The sequence below is a fragment of the Peromyscus californicus genome, unplaced genomic scaffold, assembly GCF_007827085.1.
Source record: "Peromyscus californicus insignis strain IS unplaced genomic scaffold, ASM782708v3 Scaffold_16__1_contigs__length_79575227, whole genome shotgun sequence".
Taxonomy (NCBI): Eukaryota; Metazoa; Chordata; class Mammalia; order Rodentia; family Cricetidae; genus Peromyscus; species Peromyscus californicus.
Genome location: NW_026294458.1, coordinates 3,975,937 through 3,988,538, shown reverse-complemented (window position 1 = coordinate 3,988,538; position 12,602 = coordinate 3,975,937). Strand labels below are relative to the sequence as shown.

At 57.4% G+C, this 12,602-nt stretch overlaps 2 protein-coding genes across 11 annotated transcripts in view; one reads left to right on the top strand and one right to left on the bottom strand.

Annotated features, from left to right (window-relative positions):
- Med15 (mediator complex subunit 15) overlaps window positions 1-5,975 on the top strand; it is a 66,933-nt gene extending 60,958 nt beyond the window's left edge. For 8 of the 9 annotated variants that reach the window (XM_052740062.1, XM_052740065.1, XM_052740061.1 and 5 more), the window contains 9 exons: window positions 1,446-1,573; window positions 1,689-1,816; window positions 1,978-2,112; window positions 2,182-2,245; window positions 3,104-3,170; window positions 3,519-3,679; window positions 3,766-3,932; window positions 4,354-4,452; window positions 4,972-5,975. In XM_052740062.1, coding sequence (XP_052596022.1) covers window positions 1,446-1,573; window positions 1,689-1,816; window positions 1,978-2,112; window positions 2,182-2,245; window positions 3,104-3,170; window positions 3,519-3,679; window positions 3,766-3,932; window positions 4,354-4,452; window positions 4,972-5,108 — 1,086 coding nt within the window. In that variant the 3' untranslated portion in view covers window positions 5,109-5,975. Of the gene's footprint in view, window positions 1-1,445; window positions 1,574-1,688; window positions 1,817-1,977; window positions 2,113-2,181; window positions 2,246-3,103; window positions 3,171-3,518; window positions 3,680-3,765; window positions 3,933-4,353; window positions 4,457-4,971 lie in introns of all 9 variants that reach the window. The other variant, XM_052740069.1, reaches the window with a different exon arrangement.
- A 704-nt stretch (window positions 5,976-6,679) lies between these two features.
- Ccdc74b (coiled-coil domain containing 74B) lies at window positions 6,680-12,055 on the bottom strand. Of its 2 annotated transcripts, XM_052740058.1 has the most exons (8): window positions 11,083-12,051; window positions 10,265-10,309; window positions 9,291-9,350; window positions 8,471-8,636; window positions 7,509-7,692; window positions 7,346-7,425; window positions 7,216-7,272; window positions 6,680-7,052 (listed from the first exon to the last, which is right to left on the bottom strand). In XM_052740058.1, the coding sequence occupies exons 1-8, from the start codon at window positions 11,339-11,341 to the stop codon at window positions 6,809-6,811; spliced, it is 1,095 nt and encodes a 364-aa protein (XP_052596018.1). In that variant the 5' UTR covers window positions 11,342-12,051; the 3' UTR covers window positions 6,680-6,808. The 2 variants fall into 2 exon arrangements, with proteins under 2 accessions (XP_052596018.1, XP_052596020.1); XM_052740060.1 differs by lacking the exon at window positions 10,265-10,309 and having other exon boundaries at window positions 11,083-12,055.
- Between the last annotated feature and the right edge of the window lie 547 nt (window positions 12,056-12,602).

Genomic DNA, 12,602 nt, shown 5'->3' with positions numbered 1-12,602 from the left:
TCAGAGGAAGGCTGGGCTGCCCAGCAGCCAGAACCTGAATCTGCTCTCGGTCACAGAGTGACAGCATTGTCTGGGCCACACCTTTTTTTTAGGTTTTATTTTTAATTATGTGTCTATGTGTGTGTATCTGTGTGGGGGGTTGTACATGTGAGGGCAATGCCCACAGAAACCAGAAGGCGGCATTGAGTCCTCTGGAGCTGGATTGATAGGTGGTTGTGAGCTGCTCCAGGTGTTTTGTTTCTAGGAACTGAACTTGGGTCTGTGAGCTTAGTCTGAGATGGCCAAGCAGGCCACCATGCCAGGCCCCGTGTTGTCCTTGGCCTGGCCAGTGTGGGTGGACAGATGAGAAGTGCAAGTATCATCTTCTGAGTTGGATCTGCGCCTGTTCCCAATCTGAGAAGTTAGGAGCCTACTCACAGACAGTAATCTTTACCCAGCAATGATGTGGCAGAGGTGGTGTGGGAAGGTGTGGAGGTGTGGCCCCCACGGGCATCGGTGTCTAGTAAACCGGGGGAGGCACCAGATTGACGTGGTCTGCAGAACTGGCTGGCCTGTGAGCCACAGAAGCAGGCTGTGGGGGTGCTTGGTGCATAGTGATTGACTGGGGTAAAAGAGGTGCTCCCCGATACTTGGGGCCTTTCGAGTTGGTATGGCTGCCAGGGTGTCCCAGGATGGCATGAGACCAACGGGCAGCTGTCTCTCCATCTGGAACGGCCATCCTACGTGTCTCTGCTGAGAAGTGGGGCACGTACACCCTGCTTCCTTTGCGGGCTTCTGTTTTCAGTCCTGGGAGTCCTAAGCTGCAGTCGGCGGCCCTGGTGCTCACGGTGCTGCAGTCCGGCCTGTGTCTGTTGTCCGGGTATGCATTGACGGCAGAGGGCAGACACCTGGACAGAGCCAGGCCTCTGAAGCCAGAACTGCTCGGAGCCCAGGGGCCTCTGATACAACTCACCCCTTCAAGTAGGCTCTGCCAGGCCAGCCAGAGGTGCTAGCAGTCGGTGTAGAACTAGTAGATATGCATGTGGCTCCTCAGCACCTCCAGCATCTGTACCGATCACAGAGCCACTTTGTCCAAGGCCTTGTCCTTGGAGCTAGAGTCAGACTGGAAGACGACTGTCTCCAGTCTTCACTGACTCTCAGAGAATGTTTCCAGACAGAATATGACAGAGCATAAGGCCTTCCTAGGCTCCCTCCTTACACACCAATGCTTGAGAAGCAGGCCATTACCACAGCTGTCCCAGCCCAGAACCCTGAAATCCTTATGGGCCCCACCAAGGAGCCAGGCTGCCCCTTGGATACCATGTGTTACATGGACCCAGAGGAGGGGCTTGTGCCTGGGTGTGTAGCTCTTGAAGAGAAGAAGGGCAGATAAGATGGGATGTCGGAGCAGTGGGTGCTTGCTATGTGTGTGTAGCATGGAGCCGACTAAGTCTCTCCACTTCCAGGTCAGCCAGAACAGCCTCACCATGCTGTCCTCACCATCACCGGGCCAGCAGGTGCAGACCCCACAGTCGATGCCCCCTCCCCCGCAGCCATCCCCACAGCCTGGCTCACAGCCCAACTCCAATGTCAGGTAGGGTGCTGGGGGTGTGCACGAGCCCATCCTCCCCCATCCTCCCTTCACCCCATTTGGCCTCAGCTGGCATGGTGTTCTGGGCTCAGACCTGCTTCTATTCACTTGGCTGCAGCTCCGGCCCTGCCCCATCCCCCAGCAGCTTCCTGCCTAGCCCCTCACCACAGCCTTCTCAGAGCCCAGTGACAGCACGCACCCCACAGAACTTCAGCGTCCCCTCTCCTGGACCTTTAAACACCCCTGGTAAGTTGGGCCTGGGCTGGGTGGACAAGTCTACAAGGTGCCTAATCCCCCTTCCCCTCCCAAGGTCTCAAGTTGTGTAAAGGTCTCACGGGACCCTCGGAGCTGCTGTGGCACTTGCCCACAGGTTGTAGCCATCCATCTTACCAATCCTGTCCCCACAGTGAACCCCAGTTCGGTCATGAGCCCAGCCGGCTCCAGCCAGGCTGAAGAGCAGCAGTACCTGGACAAGCTGAAGCAACTGTCCAAGTACATCGAGCCCCTGCGACGCATGATCAACAAGATCGACAAGAATGAGGGTAGGCTGGCCCAGGGTGGGGCGGGTCGGGGCTCCAGGGCCTGCTTCTGAATGCCCCTTTCCTTCCCAGACAGGAAAAAGGACCTAAGTAAGATGAAGAGCCTGCTGGACATTCTCACTGACCCCTCTAAGCGGTGAGTGCTGCTCTGGGGCCTTGGGCAGGACTGTGCTGTACCACAGCTCACAGAGGGTCCCCAAAACTTGGTGACAATGTGGGTTTACAAAGAGTCCAGCACTCTGTGGGCCATACTTGAAGCACGGATGACTTCACCATTAGATGTGTGCTGAAACGTCAACCCTGTCTACACGGTCCCAGCACCCACCTTTCCACCCTGTTCAGGGCCTCATGGTCCTCACACGTCCACCCGTGCCTGTCATAGCTGGTTCATGGGCCGCTGTGCTAGGTGCTGGTCTGTACTGGCCCCACCTTCAGCTACCCATGACAGGGTGGCTGAGTAGGCCTTGGGCGGACTGCTGCGTCTCACCCCGTGTGTGTCGGCCCGGCTGCGGCTGTGTGCACGGTTGTGAAGATAAACCCATGGGACCTATGAGAAGCTCATGGCTGACCCTGGGCTGCCCAGCTTCCAGCTTCTGCCCACTGGCCGCAGGGTGCTGTGCACAGCAGTGCTCAGGACTGCACATGGATGTGTCTCCACACCTACCCAAGTGTCAGTTCAGCTCACCTTAGGCTCCGCTGTCCTTCAGGAGGATTCTCCCAGGGTCTGTAGTCACTGTTGGGGGGGGGGGGGGCTATTGGAGTTACACAGTCCTCCAGGCCCTCTTAGGTTGGAATCCTTCAAGCCACAGGGCCAAGATGGGGCAAGAGCTGGCTCGGGTGAGACTGAGACCTGCTGGGTCTGTTCTGGAAGAAGTTAGAGGGCTCCTGTGATGGTTTCCAGTGGCTGAGGCTACCTGGATGGTGATCGGGACCAGCACCCCAGAGTCACCTGCTCCAGCCCTCCACAGTGTCAGATCATGTGCCCTCTCCTCAGGTGTCCCCTGAAGACCCTGCAGAAGTGTGAGATTGCCCTGGAGAAACTCAAGAACGACATGGCAGTGGTGAGCGGAGCCCAAGGGCCCCACCCTGTGGAAGGAGTCTTTAAGGACCGGACTAGACCCGACCTGGAAATTGTACCCGGGGGAGTAAGGAGGGGAGAAGTCACTCTCTGCCCCGGATCCTTACCTCTGTCCCCTGCACCTGCCAGTTCTGTTCAGATCCCGGCCTGAGGATAAGGGCACTGGGGTGGGAGTGAGGCTGCAAGGCTGGAAATATGTTCAGAAAAAACCACCATTGTTTGCACTCTGCCAGGGTAGAGGCTGTTGGGGACCCTGGGGTCTGGAAGATTCCTCAGAATGGTGAGGCCCTGAGCCCAGGCCACTGACCCTTTCCATCTGTCTTGTCTCTAGCCCACACCCCCACCACCACCAGTTCTTCCAACCAAACAGCAGGACCTGTGCCAGCCACTCCTAGACGCAGTCCTGGCCAACATCCGCTCCCCTGTCTTCAACCATTCCCTGTACCGCACATTCGTGCCAGCCATGATGGCCATCCACGGCCCACCTATCGTGTATGTACCCCAGGTTGGGCCTAGCGGTAAGTAGCAGGCCAGAGGCCGTGTGACATCTGCATAATCACTTGGGTCTCTTCCCCCAGGTCCCCAGTGGTGTGTTCCCGGAAGCGCAGATTTGAGGAGGACGAGCGGCAGAGCATCCCCAATGTGCTGCAAGGTGAAGTGGCCAGGCTGGACCCCAAGTTCCTGGTGAACTTGGACCCTTCTCACTGTAGCAACAACGGCACTGTCCACCTCATCTGCAAGCTGGGTGAGTGGGAGTGGGTGCCTTGCCATCGTGCTGGAGGCCGATCTCCAGGGCCTTCGGGTTCACACTTGCTCGCGGCGTGGCCTGCCGCCGCCGCCGCCATTGCTGCTGCTGTAGCCTCACTTCCCGTTCCCACCCCAGCTCCCCAGACCTTCCAGCCCGAGTCTGCTCATCTGTCTTTCTCCACAAAAGTAGCTGTGGTTGCTAGAGGTCCCGGGGAGACGATTGGCAGGCTCCTCTCTGCACAAGTTGTTTCCTGGCTTTAGAGCCTGAGAAGCTAAGAGGCCTCTAGGTCTGCAGCAGGTTTCGGTGGAACCCTGTGGAGGGTAGAGAGCCCTCTCAGGAGCATGGATGAGGTGCGCAGGATTGTGTTGGTGCTTGCCAGGCTGTTGGCCAGGTCACATGTGCAGTTTTTGTGTCACAGATGACAAGGACCTCCCTAGTGTGCCACCCCTGGAGCTCAGTGTGCCTGCTGACTACCCTGCCCAGAGCCCGATGTGGATCGACCGTCAGTGGCAGTACGGTGGGTGAACCTAGAGAAACCAAGGCAGCAGGGTCATCTCTGGGCAGACAGCAGAAAGATGCCTCCCATCTCCCCAGTGGGCAGGGCAGGCTGGACAGCAGTTGCCTGGAGATAGAAGGGCCACTCTGCCCTTTGCCCCTTGCCCACAGTTCCAGGGCACCTGTCAAGTGGAGGAGGGCAGTCAAGTTCGTGATACTCCTTTGGAGCTCTACAAGGTGACCCAGGGCCACCAGCAGGAGCTCCTGTAGCTCCCTCTGTGTGATAGTGCCCCCAGGAGACCCCCTGGGGTGGGAGCAGTACCTGAGGATCTGCTGGCACACAGCAGGGACCGTCTGGGGCTCCGGACCCCATGTGAATGAATTCCAGTTCTTAACTGAAAGTGTGGCTGGAAGATCGCGCCAACCACCGTGGAGCTCAGGGGCCTGAGGGGTGGCGCCCCTTCCCAGAAGTGCTGCAAGAGCTGGCCAGGCGACTGCTGCCTCGCCAGGCTCGGCACTCAGGGCTGCCACTGTGTTGCAGATGCCAATCCCTTTCTGCAGTCAGTGCACCAGTGCATGACCTCCAGGCTGCTGCAGCTCCCCGACAAGCACTCGGTCACAGCCCTGCTCAACACCTGGGCCCAGAGCATCCATCAGGCCTGCCTCTCAGCTGCCTAGCGGACTTGAACTTCAGGACTGCTGGCGGCCCTCGGGCTGCAGACTTCACACCGCCTACCAGACGTTACTAGTGTTGGCTTAGAGGGCCTGGGTTAGATTAGCTTTCCCGCTTTCTCCTTCTGTCTTGGGGGCCTGGCACATGTCTCCTCGTGTTTGTGCAGTGTTGACCAGGTAACTGTGGAGCTAGCTGCATAAGGGTCTGGACTGTTCCCAGGAAGGTTGTCCAGTGGTTTCTTCCAGAAGTCAGGCCCCACACTTCCACAGCCTTTCTGGACTCTGTCCACTCAGCAGCATGAGAACTCAGGTCCCATCTAAGCATCTCTGTCACAGTCCACTGTACTTGTGTCTGGAGAATGTGGGGGACACAGGAAACCCTCACTATACACACAGTTCTCCAGTCACAGCCCTCAGAAGGCATGTGGGCACATCACAGGGATACTTGTGAATCTGGGGCACAGGTTCAGTCTGAAGGGAAGGCCAATAAGGCGGCAGCAGGTTCTCTGCCACCAGCAGGCCCTCAGCTTCACGGGTTTCCTCATAGTGCTCTGAGGAGGACTAGCTGGGGTCGGGAGCTGTCCCTGACATTCCTGTGCCACTCTTGGGTGAAGGGCTGTGTCAGTGCTGAGACATGAGTGGTTAGTCAGAGACTGTCACTGGGACCCACAGCCTCAGAACACCATATTCCTTTTCTGTCTACCACCAGGAGTCTGGGCTTCCTTCAGTATGCTGCCATAAGTATGCACTTGCCACACTGGGCAGCAATGGGCCGCACTCTGATGAAAAGAAATTCCCCCTTTTTATATGTGCACTACTCTGTTATATGATTCTTATAATAAATTTATTATTCCTGTGTTTGTCAGGAGTTCACTGCATCGACCTTTTTGTGAGTCTGGGCCCGCTGTCGGGGATGCTGTCCATCTTGGGAAACCCTGGACTTCATCCACGTTCTGACATCACATCCTGATTCAGGCCCAGGCCCCAGTCTAGTGCTGAGATGGATGCAGTGGGCAGTGGTGGTGTGAGGGCTGGGCAGCTGGGCAGGAGGAGGCAGAAGCTGGCCACTTGAGGTGGCAGCTGCTGGTCTGGGGTAGTGTGATCTGGAGAGGACAGTTTCCCTCAGCTGTGGTCCTGTGAGCCCTCAAGCAGCTCAGCCCAGCCAGACTGGTGTCCAGGCAGCCCAGGACAGTGTCTGGTTCTCAGTCATACCCATGCACCTAGAAGGCAGCCCTCAGGCCAGTCAAGTAACAAAGCCAGCTGCCCAGAGTGCCACGAGACCGCTGGTGCACAGCATCTGGGGATGATGCACCAGCCTTGGCTGCGGGATAGGAGGGCACTTCCAGAGAAGCAGGGCCACCTGACAGCGGAGAGGAAGGAGGCTTAGGACTTGGAGAAACAATTTTTTTTTTTTTTTTTTTTTTTTTTTTGGTTTTTCGAGACAGGGTTTCTCTGTGTAGCTTTGTGCCTTTCCTGGGACTCACTTGGTAGCCCAGGCTGGCCTTGAACTCACAGAGATCCGCCTGGCTCTGCCTCCCGAGTGCTGGGATTAAAGGCGTGCGCCACCACCGCCCGGCCATGGAGAAACAATTTTTATTTTCAGTCAACAGGTAGTAGAATAACATTTTATAATGTGCATTTGCATAAATGCAGGAATAGTAAAATAGAAGAAATAGACAGTTTCCTCAGTTCTGAGAGCAAGTACTTTATCTGTCATGGGTTCTGTCTGTCTTGGAATTCCGTGTGGCTGAAAAGTAGGGTTGGTGTGAACCACTGTTGAGAGATGACGGCTGGGCTCCAGGGCGCCGGTTCAGCAGCACCGAGCGGTGCAGTCGCCGGCTCTGCACTACTTGGAGCCTCTTCTGCCGCTCGGCAAAGTTGTTTTTCAGGCTTTGTTTCAGTGCAGGCAGGATGGCACGCTCTGCTGCAGGCATTGGGCTCAGAATTAGGCTGGGGTGGAGGAAAGGATAGTCAGGGCAAGTGGTTGCCAGCTGCCTCAAGGGTGCCCTGGGCCAGTGGCCAGGCTGGGAGCAGAGCCTGCCTGGACCCCTACCCTCCTGTCTCCTGTGGCACCAAGCTGTGGGGTGCCCGCTTCCCTGTGCCTGGAACTCACCACTTCTTAGAGAGGCCCTTGGCGGTGACCCTGGGGAACTGCATGGACTCCTGGTCCCTGGGAAAGGAAGTTAGCCGTGAGGCCCACGCCTCCTCTGGGCTGGGGCAGGGTGCTGGGCACAAGGACTCACTTTGGAGAGCCTAGCCCAGCCTCCTCAGCTGCAGTTTTGGACCTTTGGTTCCCTTCCAGGAGTGACTTGAGGTGCTGTAGCTGAAAGACAGACAGACAGACATGGTGGGTGCCATGTCTCAGGCCACTGGCATGCAGGGCCATGTGCCTGCCCGGGGCCTCACCTCCTGGGCCTGCAGGAGGTTGGCGTTCCACAGCTGACGGATGACCACCTCACACTGCTGCACCGTGGTGGGCTTACGCAGGTGCGGAGGCAGGTTCAGGATGGAGGCCGTCCCTGCCCCCTGCCGGCCATGCATGCCCCCCAGCAACGTGACCCCAGAATTGGAAGCCTCTGCATCCTCGTCTCTGAAACATTACAGCAGCCCAGAGGCGACCTGTGGGAATGGTCTAGCCATCCCCCCACAACCTCCCTGGGGTAGCACCCATGCCTGCCAGCGTGGAAGAGGCCCATTTCCATTGCCAGGGTGTTCTGGAGCCAGCTAGGACCCAAGTCTCTCTTCTCCCACTGTGTTGAGGGGGCACCTAGCTAGCTGCCAGGTGACCCCACCCAGCATGTTTCTTGCCCAAGGTGGATCCAGGAGTTGGGGCTTCAGAGAAGGTGGAGCCGGACTACGGGGACACTAGGATCCCAGAGCTTGGTCTGGCTCTGTACTGCTAACCCGTGCCTCCCGAAGGCGGACTGACCAGACACAGCCAGGTGTGGTGATGCACACCTGTAATCCTCATACTCGGGAGGCAGAGGCAGGTAAAGGCCTGCAGAGTATGTTCCAGGCCAGCCAGGACAGCGTATCGAGACCCTGGTCCCCCACCCCACCCCCTTCCCGGCAAACTAATTAGGAGGCTAAATCACTTTTTGTCTCTTCTCTGAGGAAACAGTAGTTTAGGGGTTTCCACTGGTCCCCTGTAGGTGAGGTCAGCCAGGGGTCTCTGCAGGACCCCCAGGGGAGAGAACAAAGCAGTGCCCAGTAGATGGACAGCAGCCTGGCAGCTGCCTGCTCCCTGGAGCCCATTTCCATCATAATGGAGACAAGGCAGCCTGCTGGTCCCAGGGTGGAAACCTACTAAGGGTAAGCTTGGGGCCCCTGGGGTGCAGGCCTGGTCCTCGGGTGCAAGCAGGCCGTACTTGGCCTGTCCCTGCGCCTCAGGGACTCTGTCCAGCTTGCTGCCGTGGAACAGGGCAGCACTGCTGAGTGACTGCTCTTCCAGGTCTGTCTTTTGGAGAGCGTCAGGCTTCAGTTCTTGCTTCTTTAAGGAGCCGGGCTGGGGCCTGGTCTTGCTTTGTGAGTTGGCTGCAGGGCACACCAACAGGGCCGTCACAAAAGGCCTTAAAAGTCATAGACCCATTCTCTAGGATCAACCAGTGTACCCAAGAAGCCCTGACCCTGCATCAGTTTCCTCCACTGTCCTGAAGAGAGGGAAACACTTTCCAGAGGGCTGCAGAGAGGAGGGAATAAAGTGGACAGGGAAGCCTGTGATGTGGTGCCTGCTGGACCTGCCAGAAAATCACAGTGGTGGACACTGGCCTCCGTTCTGGGTAGAAGAAACTGGAGGCCTGGGATCTGGCCTGCATGCGTTTATTTCCCAAGGCCCGCTGATCACGTGGGGCTGCTGCTAGTGAAGTTGCCTAGCCTCCTGTAGGAGGTGAGTGGAAGGAGAGGGGCGGGGCTGTGGGGGAGCACTGACCCTCCCGGAAGGAAATGGGCTGGGGACTTCTTCCTCCGCTAATGACACAGCCACTCACTACCCTCCCTGCATGGGCCTGCTGCATCATCTGGCTGTGCCACACCGACAGGCTTTGTCCTCTTAGTAGACCCTCCCCTCAAGGACTTCTTTCTGCTTGTTTCTGTACATAGGATATTGGGGCCACCCCCTTTGCCAAAGAGAAGGGTTTTCAACTAGGCAGCACCTCCCACCAGACTGCCCAGCCTGGGGCCCTGGCTCACCAGACGTGATGGAGTTGGAGGCAGACTTGTTGGACTGAAGGCTGGATGTAGAGATGCTGCCTGTAGGGAAGATGCAGGGCTCAGCCTGAGAACCCGCTTCTGCCCACTACCTGGCCCTTCATGCTCAAGCAGGGCCTCCCCAAACCTGGCAGGGCTGTGTTCCACACTCCCTTGTGGGAGCTGCACACCTAGACGAGCCCCTACAGGAGCAGTTACCCCTGGACAGGCTTCTGCAGGGGCCAGCTGCAAAGTAGAGGGCCCGTGACTGAAGGAGCAGCAGGCCCTGAGGCCGGTCTTGGATCAGACACAGCCTCCGTTCCCACCTCTACGTCCTGCCAGGGCCACCAGGAGCTGCGCGGGTGCAGCCACCAACTTGGGCTGCACTGGGCTCAAACCACCATGCTAGGTCATGCTGCCCTGCTGGAGAACAGCCCTCCCACCTCCTGTTCTCGGCATGTCTTCACGAAGAGGGATCCTGGGCATACCAGGACTGGGATGTTTAACAGATCACCAGATGACCTGAAAGTAGAGAACCTAGGAACTCAACTGATGTGCCCTTGGGCTGTGAAGGAGGAAGTGCTTTGAATACTGGCTAGTTCTCAGGTCCCTAAGGCTGCTGTAGAGATGGCAGGAAGGAGTCCCCAGAGTGGGTGTGCTGAGAGACACCTCACTCGAGTGTAAGGAATCAGTGACACAGGGCTGGGGACCCCAGGGGCAGGCACCACAGCAGCCGTCAACCTACCAGGGTAATGAGGTCCAGGAGATGGGGGCTGCTGCCACACGGGTGTCTCAGGAGTTCTGCTCAGCAGCCCCCACTGTTCTACTGCATAGACCTCATGCCTTTGGTGCTGAGAGCAAGCCAGCGTGCTGTGGCTGGGAAGGTGACAAGTGCCCCAAACTGGCCCCCTGAGTTAGCAGGGCTTTGTGCTGCTGCACAGGTACTGGTTTGTTCCCAGCAGGCGTCTGAGTCCTACCTTTTTTCTGAGGCTTCTCATTCATGATTAGTTTGTAGTGGAGATCTGAAAGCAAGCAAATACTCCTTACCACACCTAAAATCTACAGCCACTCAGAGCACAAGTGTGGCCCCACCAGCTTTTTCCACCAAGCCAGAAATGCCTCTGGCTGGTCCCTGTCATCCCCAACACCCGCGAGGAGCCTATCCACTGGGCCAGTCAGGGACAGGGCTGCGGAAGGCAGGATGGCTAGCCTTCCAGGAGCCCCAGGCAACAGGGTGTGTGTGATATGAGGCCGGTCAGTGAGACGTGGGGTGAGCCTCACAGAAAGCATAGAGAGGGAGCCCTAATGTAATAAGATGCCCAGTGAGAGAATCTTTGGCATTCCGGGTAAGAAACAGTACCAGAAAAAGGGAGAAACTGAGGCTACAGGGTGGGAGGAAGTTGAGGGCCCTAGCTAAGGTGCTAGCAGCACAGTCATGTCACACAGAGGCCTCAAGTTCTGAGTAGGCCAAGCCTCGGGGTTGGGGAGCATGAAGCGTGCCCCGCTGGTAGGGATGGGGGCAGTATCCGGGCAGTCCCTGCGCATGGGTTTAGTTGGTGACCATCTACTCGCATCTGCTCTGCTGTTTAACTTCCGCAACGGTTTTAAACAACGAGGTGGGCCACACACTGCGCTGGGCAGGGTGCACAGGAGGATCGGCGTTTGTGTGGGAGGGGGCACAAAAGGACCCACTGAAGAGAAGCCGCCCGCGTCCTTCCCCGCAGCCGAAGACTGTTCAGAGTTGATGGCCGTGGCCTTCGGGCTGTCAATGCCGGGCCGGCCCCCAGAGGCTCACCCTTGTTCTCCCGCTTCAGGTGCTCGATCTCCTCGTGGAGTTTGACCAGCGTCTCCGAGTGCTGCTGCTGTAGGAACTGCAGGCTCTTCTCCAGGTCCAGGATCCGCTTCTGTGCCTCGCTGAGCCCGAGCGGAGCCGGCTGCGTCCCCGCGTGCTGCGGGCCGACGGGAGGGCGCGGGCGTGGGCGGGACGCACCCCGGGAGCCTGGGGCCGCGGAGCTGAGGGGCCGCGCCCCGGCCGCCACCCCCGCCCCGCTCATGAAGGCGCCGCCGCCGCCGCTCAGTACCGGCTGCTATAGCCTGGCGCCCGGTCGCCGTGGGAACCGGTGCGCCCGAGAGGGCGGGGCCTGCGGCCGCGTTCGGCGGGGAGGAGCGCGCCGGACTCCTGAAGCCGCCGGAACCGTCCGCCTTTACCGCGCGTCGTGTGCGGGTGCGGTGCGGTGCGGGTGTGTGTGCAGACCAGCGCTCGACGTGGGTCTCACTCCCCACCTTTAGCTTGTGAGCTGAGCTCCTTCCTCGTTGCTGAGCAGGCCCGTGAGCCCCATCTCCATGCCGCCCCGCGCTAAGATCCCGAGTGTGCGTGCATGCGCCTTCCCTCCACTTCCAAGTGGGTGCTAAGGACCCGAATTTAGGTCCTCATACTTGGGCAGCAATCACCGTGTATACTTACTGAGCCACCACCCTAGCCCCGCTTGCACTTTTTAACAGGGTCTCGCTCGGTAGCACAAGATTATAGGTGTGTGCCACAGCACTGGTTTTAAACTCGTCTCTCACGTTGTTTTAATAGCTTACTTTTTAAACACATATCAATAGTTTAAAAAAAAATCTTCCAACACTGACAGAATCTTTGTGGATATAAGTAGGAAAAAAAAAAGCTGTCTGAACATACAAGAGAGACGCCTAAAGAACAGGAGGGCCTTTTATGCCAGCACTTGGGAGACAGAGGCAGGCAGATCTTTGTGAGTTCCAGGACAGCCAGAGCAACACAGTGAGATCCTCTGGAAAAAGATAAAAGCAATCTTTAAAAACGAGACAAAAGAGCCGGGCGGTAGTGGCGCACGCCTTTAATCCCAGCACTCGGGAGGCAGAGCCAGGCGGATCTCTGTGAGTTCGAGGCCAGCCTGGGCTACCAAGTGAGTTCCAGGAAAAGGCACAAAGCTACACAGAGAAACCCTGTCTCGAAAAACCAAAAAAAAAAAAAAAAAAAGACAAAAGAAAAGGAGGGCTGTTTGAAGGAAGCGCTCTCTCTTTACGCAGAGAACCCAGCCAGCAGCCTGAAACAAGGAAGGCCCGGCTTACAGTCTTTTTCATTTATGCGAGTCTGTATGAGTGTATACTGTGGGTGTGCATGTACCCATCCAGGCATTGACCCCCTGGAGCTGGAGCTGGAGACAGTTATGAGTAGCCTCTACAGATCCAGGTCAGGCACCAAAGCTACACAGAGAAACCCTGTCCAAACAAAAAAACAAACAAAACCCCACAAAAACAACAACCAAAAAAGCCAACCAAACCAAAAAAAAA

What these genes read in the sequence shown, in the direction of transcription:
- Ccdc74b (XM_052740058.1), bottom strand. Translation starts at nt 11,341, where the DNA reads ATGAGCGGGGCGGGGGTGGCGGCCGGGGCGCGGCCCCTCAGCTCCGCG. An exon ending in CCTGAAGCGGGAGAACAAGG is followed by an intron (nt 10,310 to 11,082) that starts GTGAGCCTCTGG and finishes GCTTGCTTTCAG; the next exon opens with ATCTCCACTACAAACTAATC. An exon ending in GCTGGGCTAGGCTCTCCAAA is followed by an intron (nt 7,273 to 7,345) that starts GTGAGTCCTTGT and finishes TTCCTTTCCCAG; the next exon opens with GGACCAGGAGTCCATGCAGT.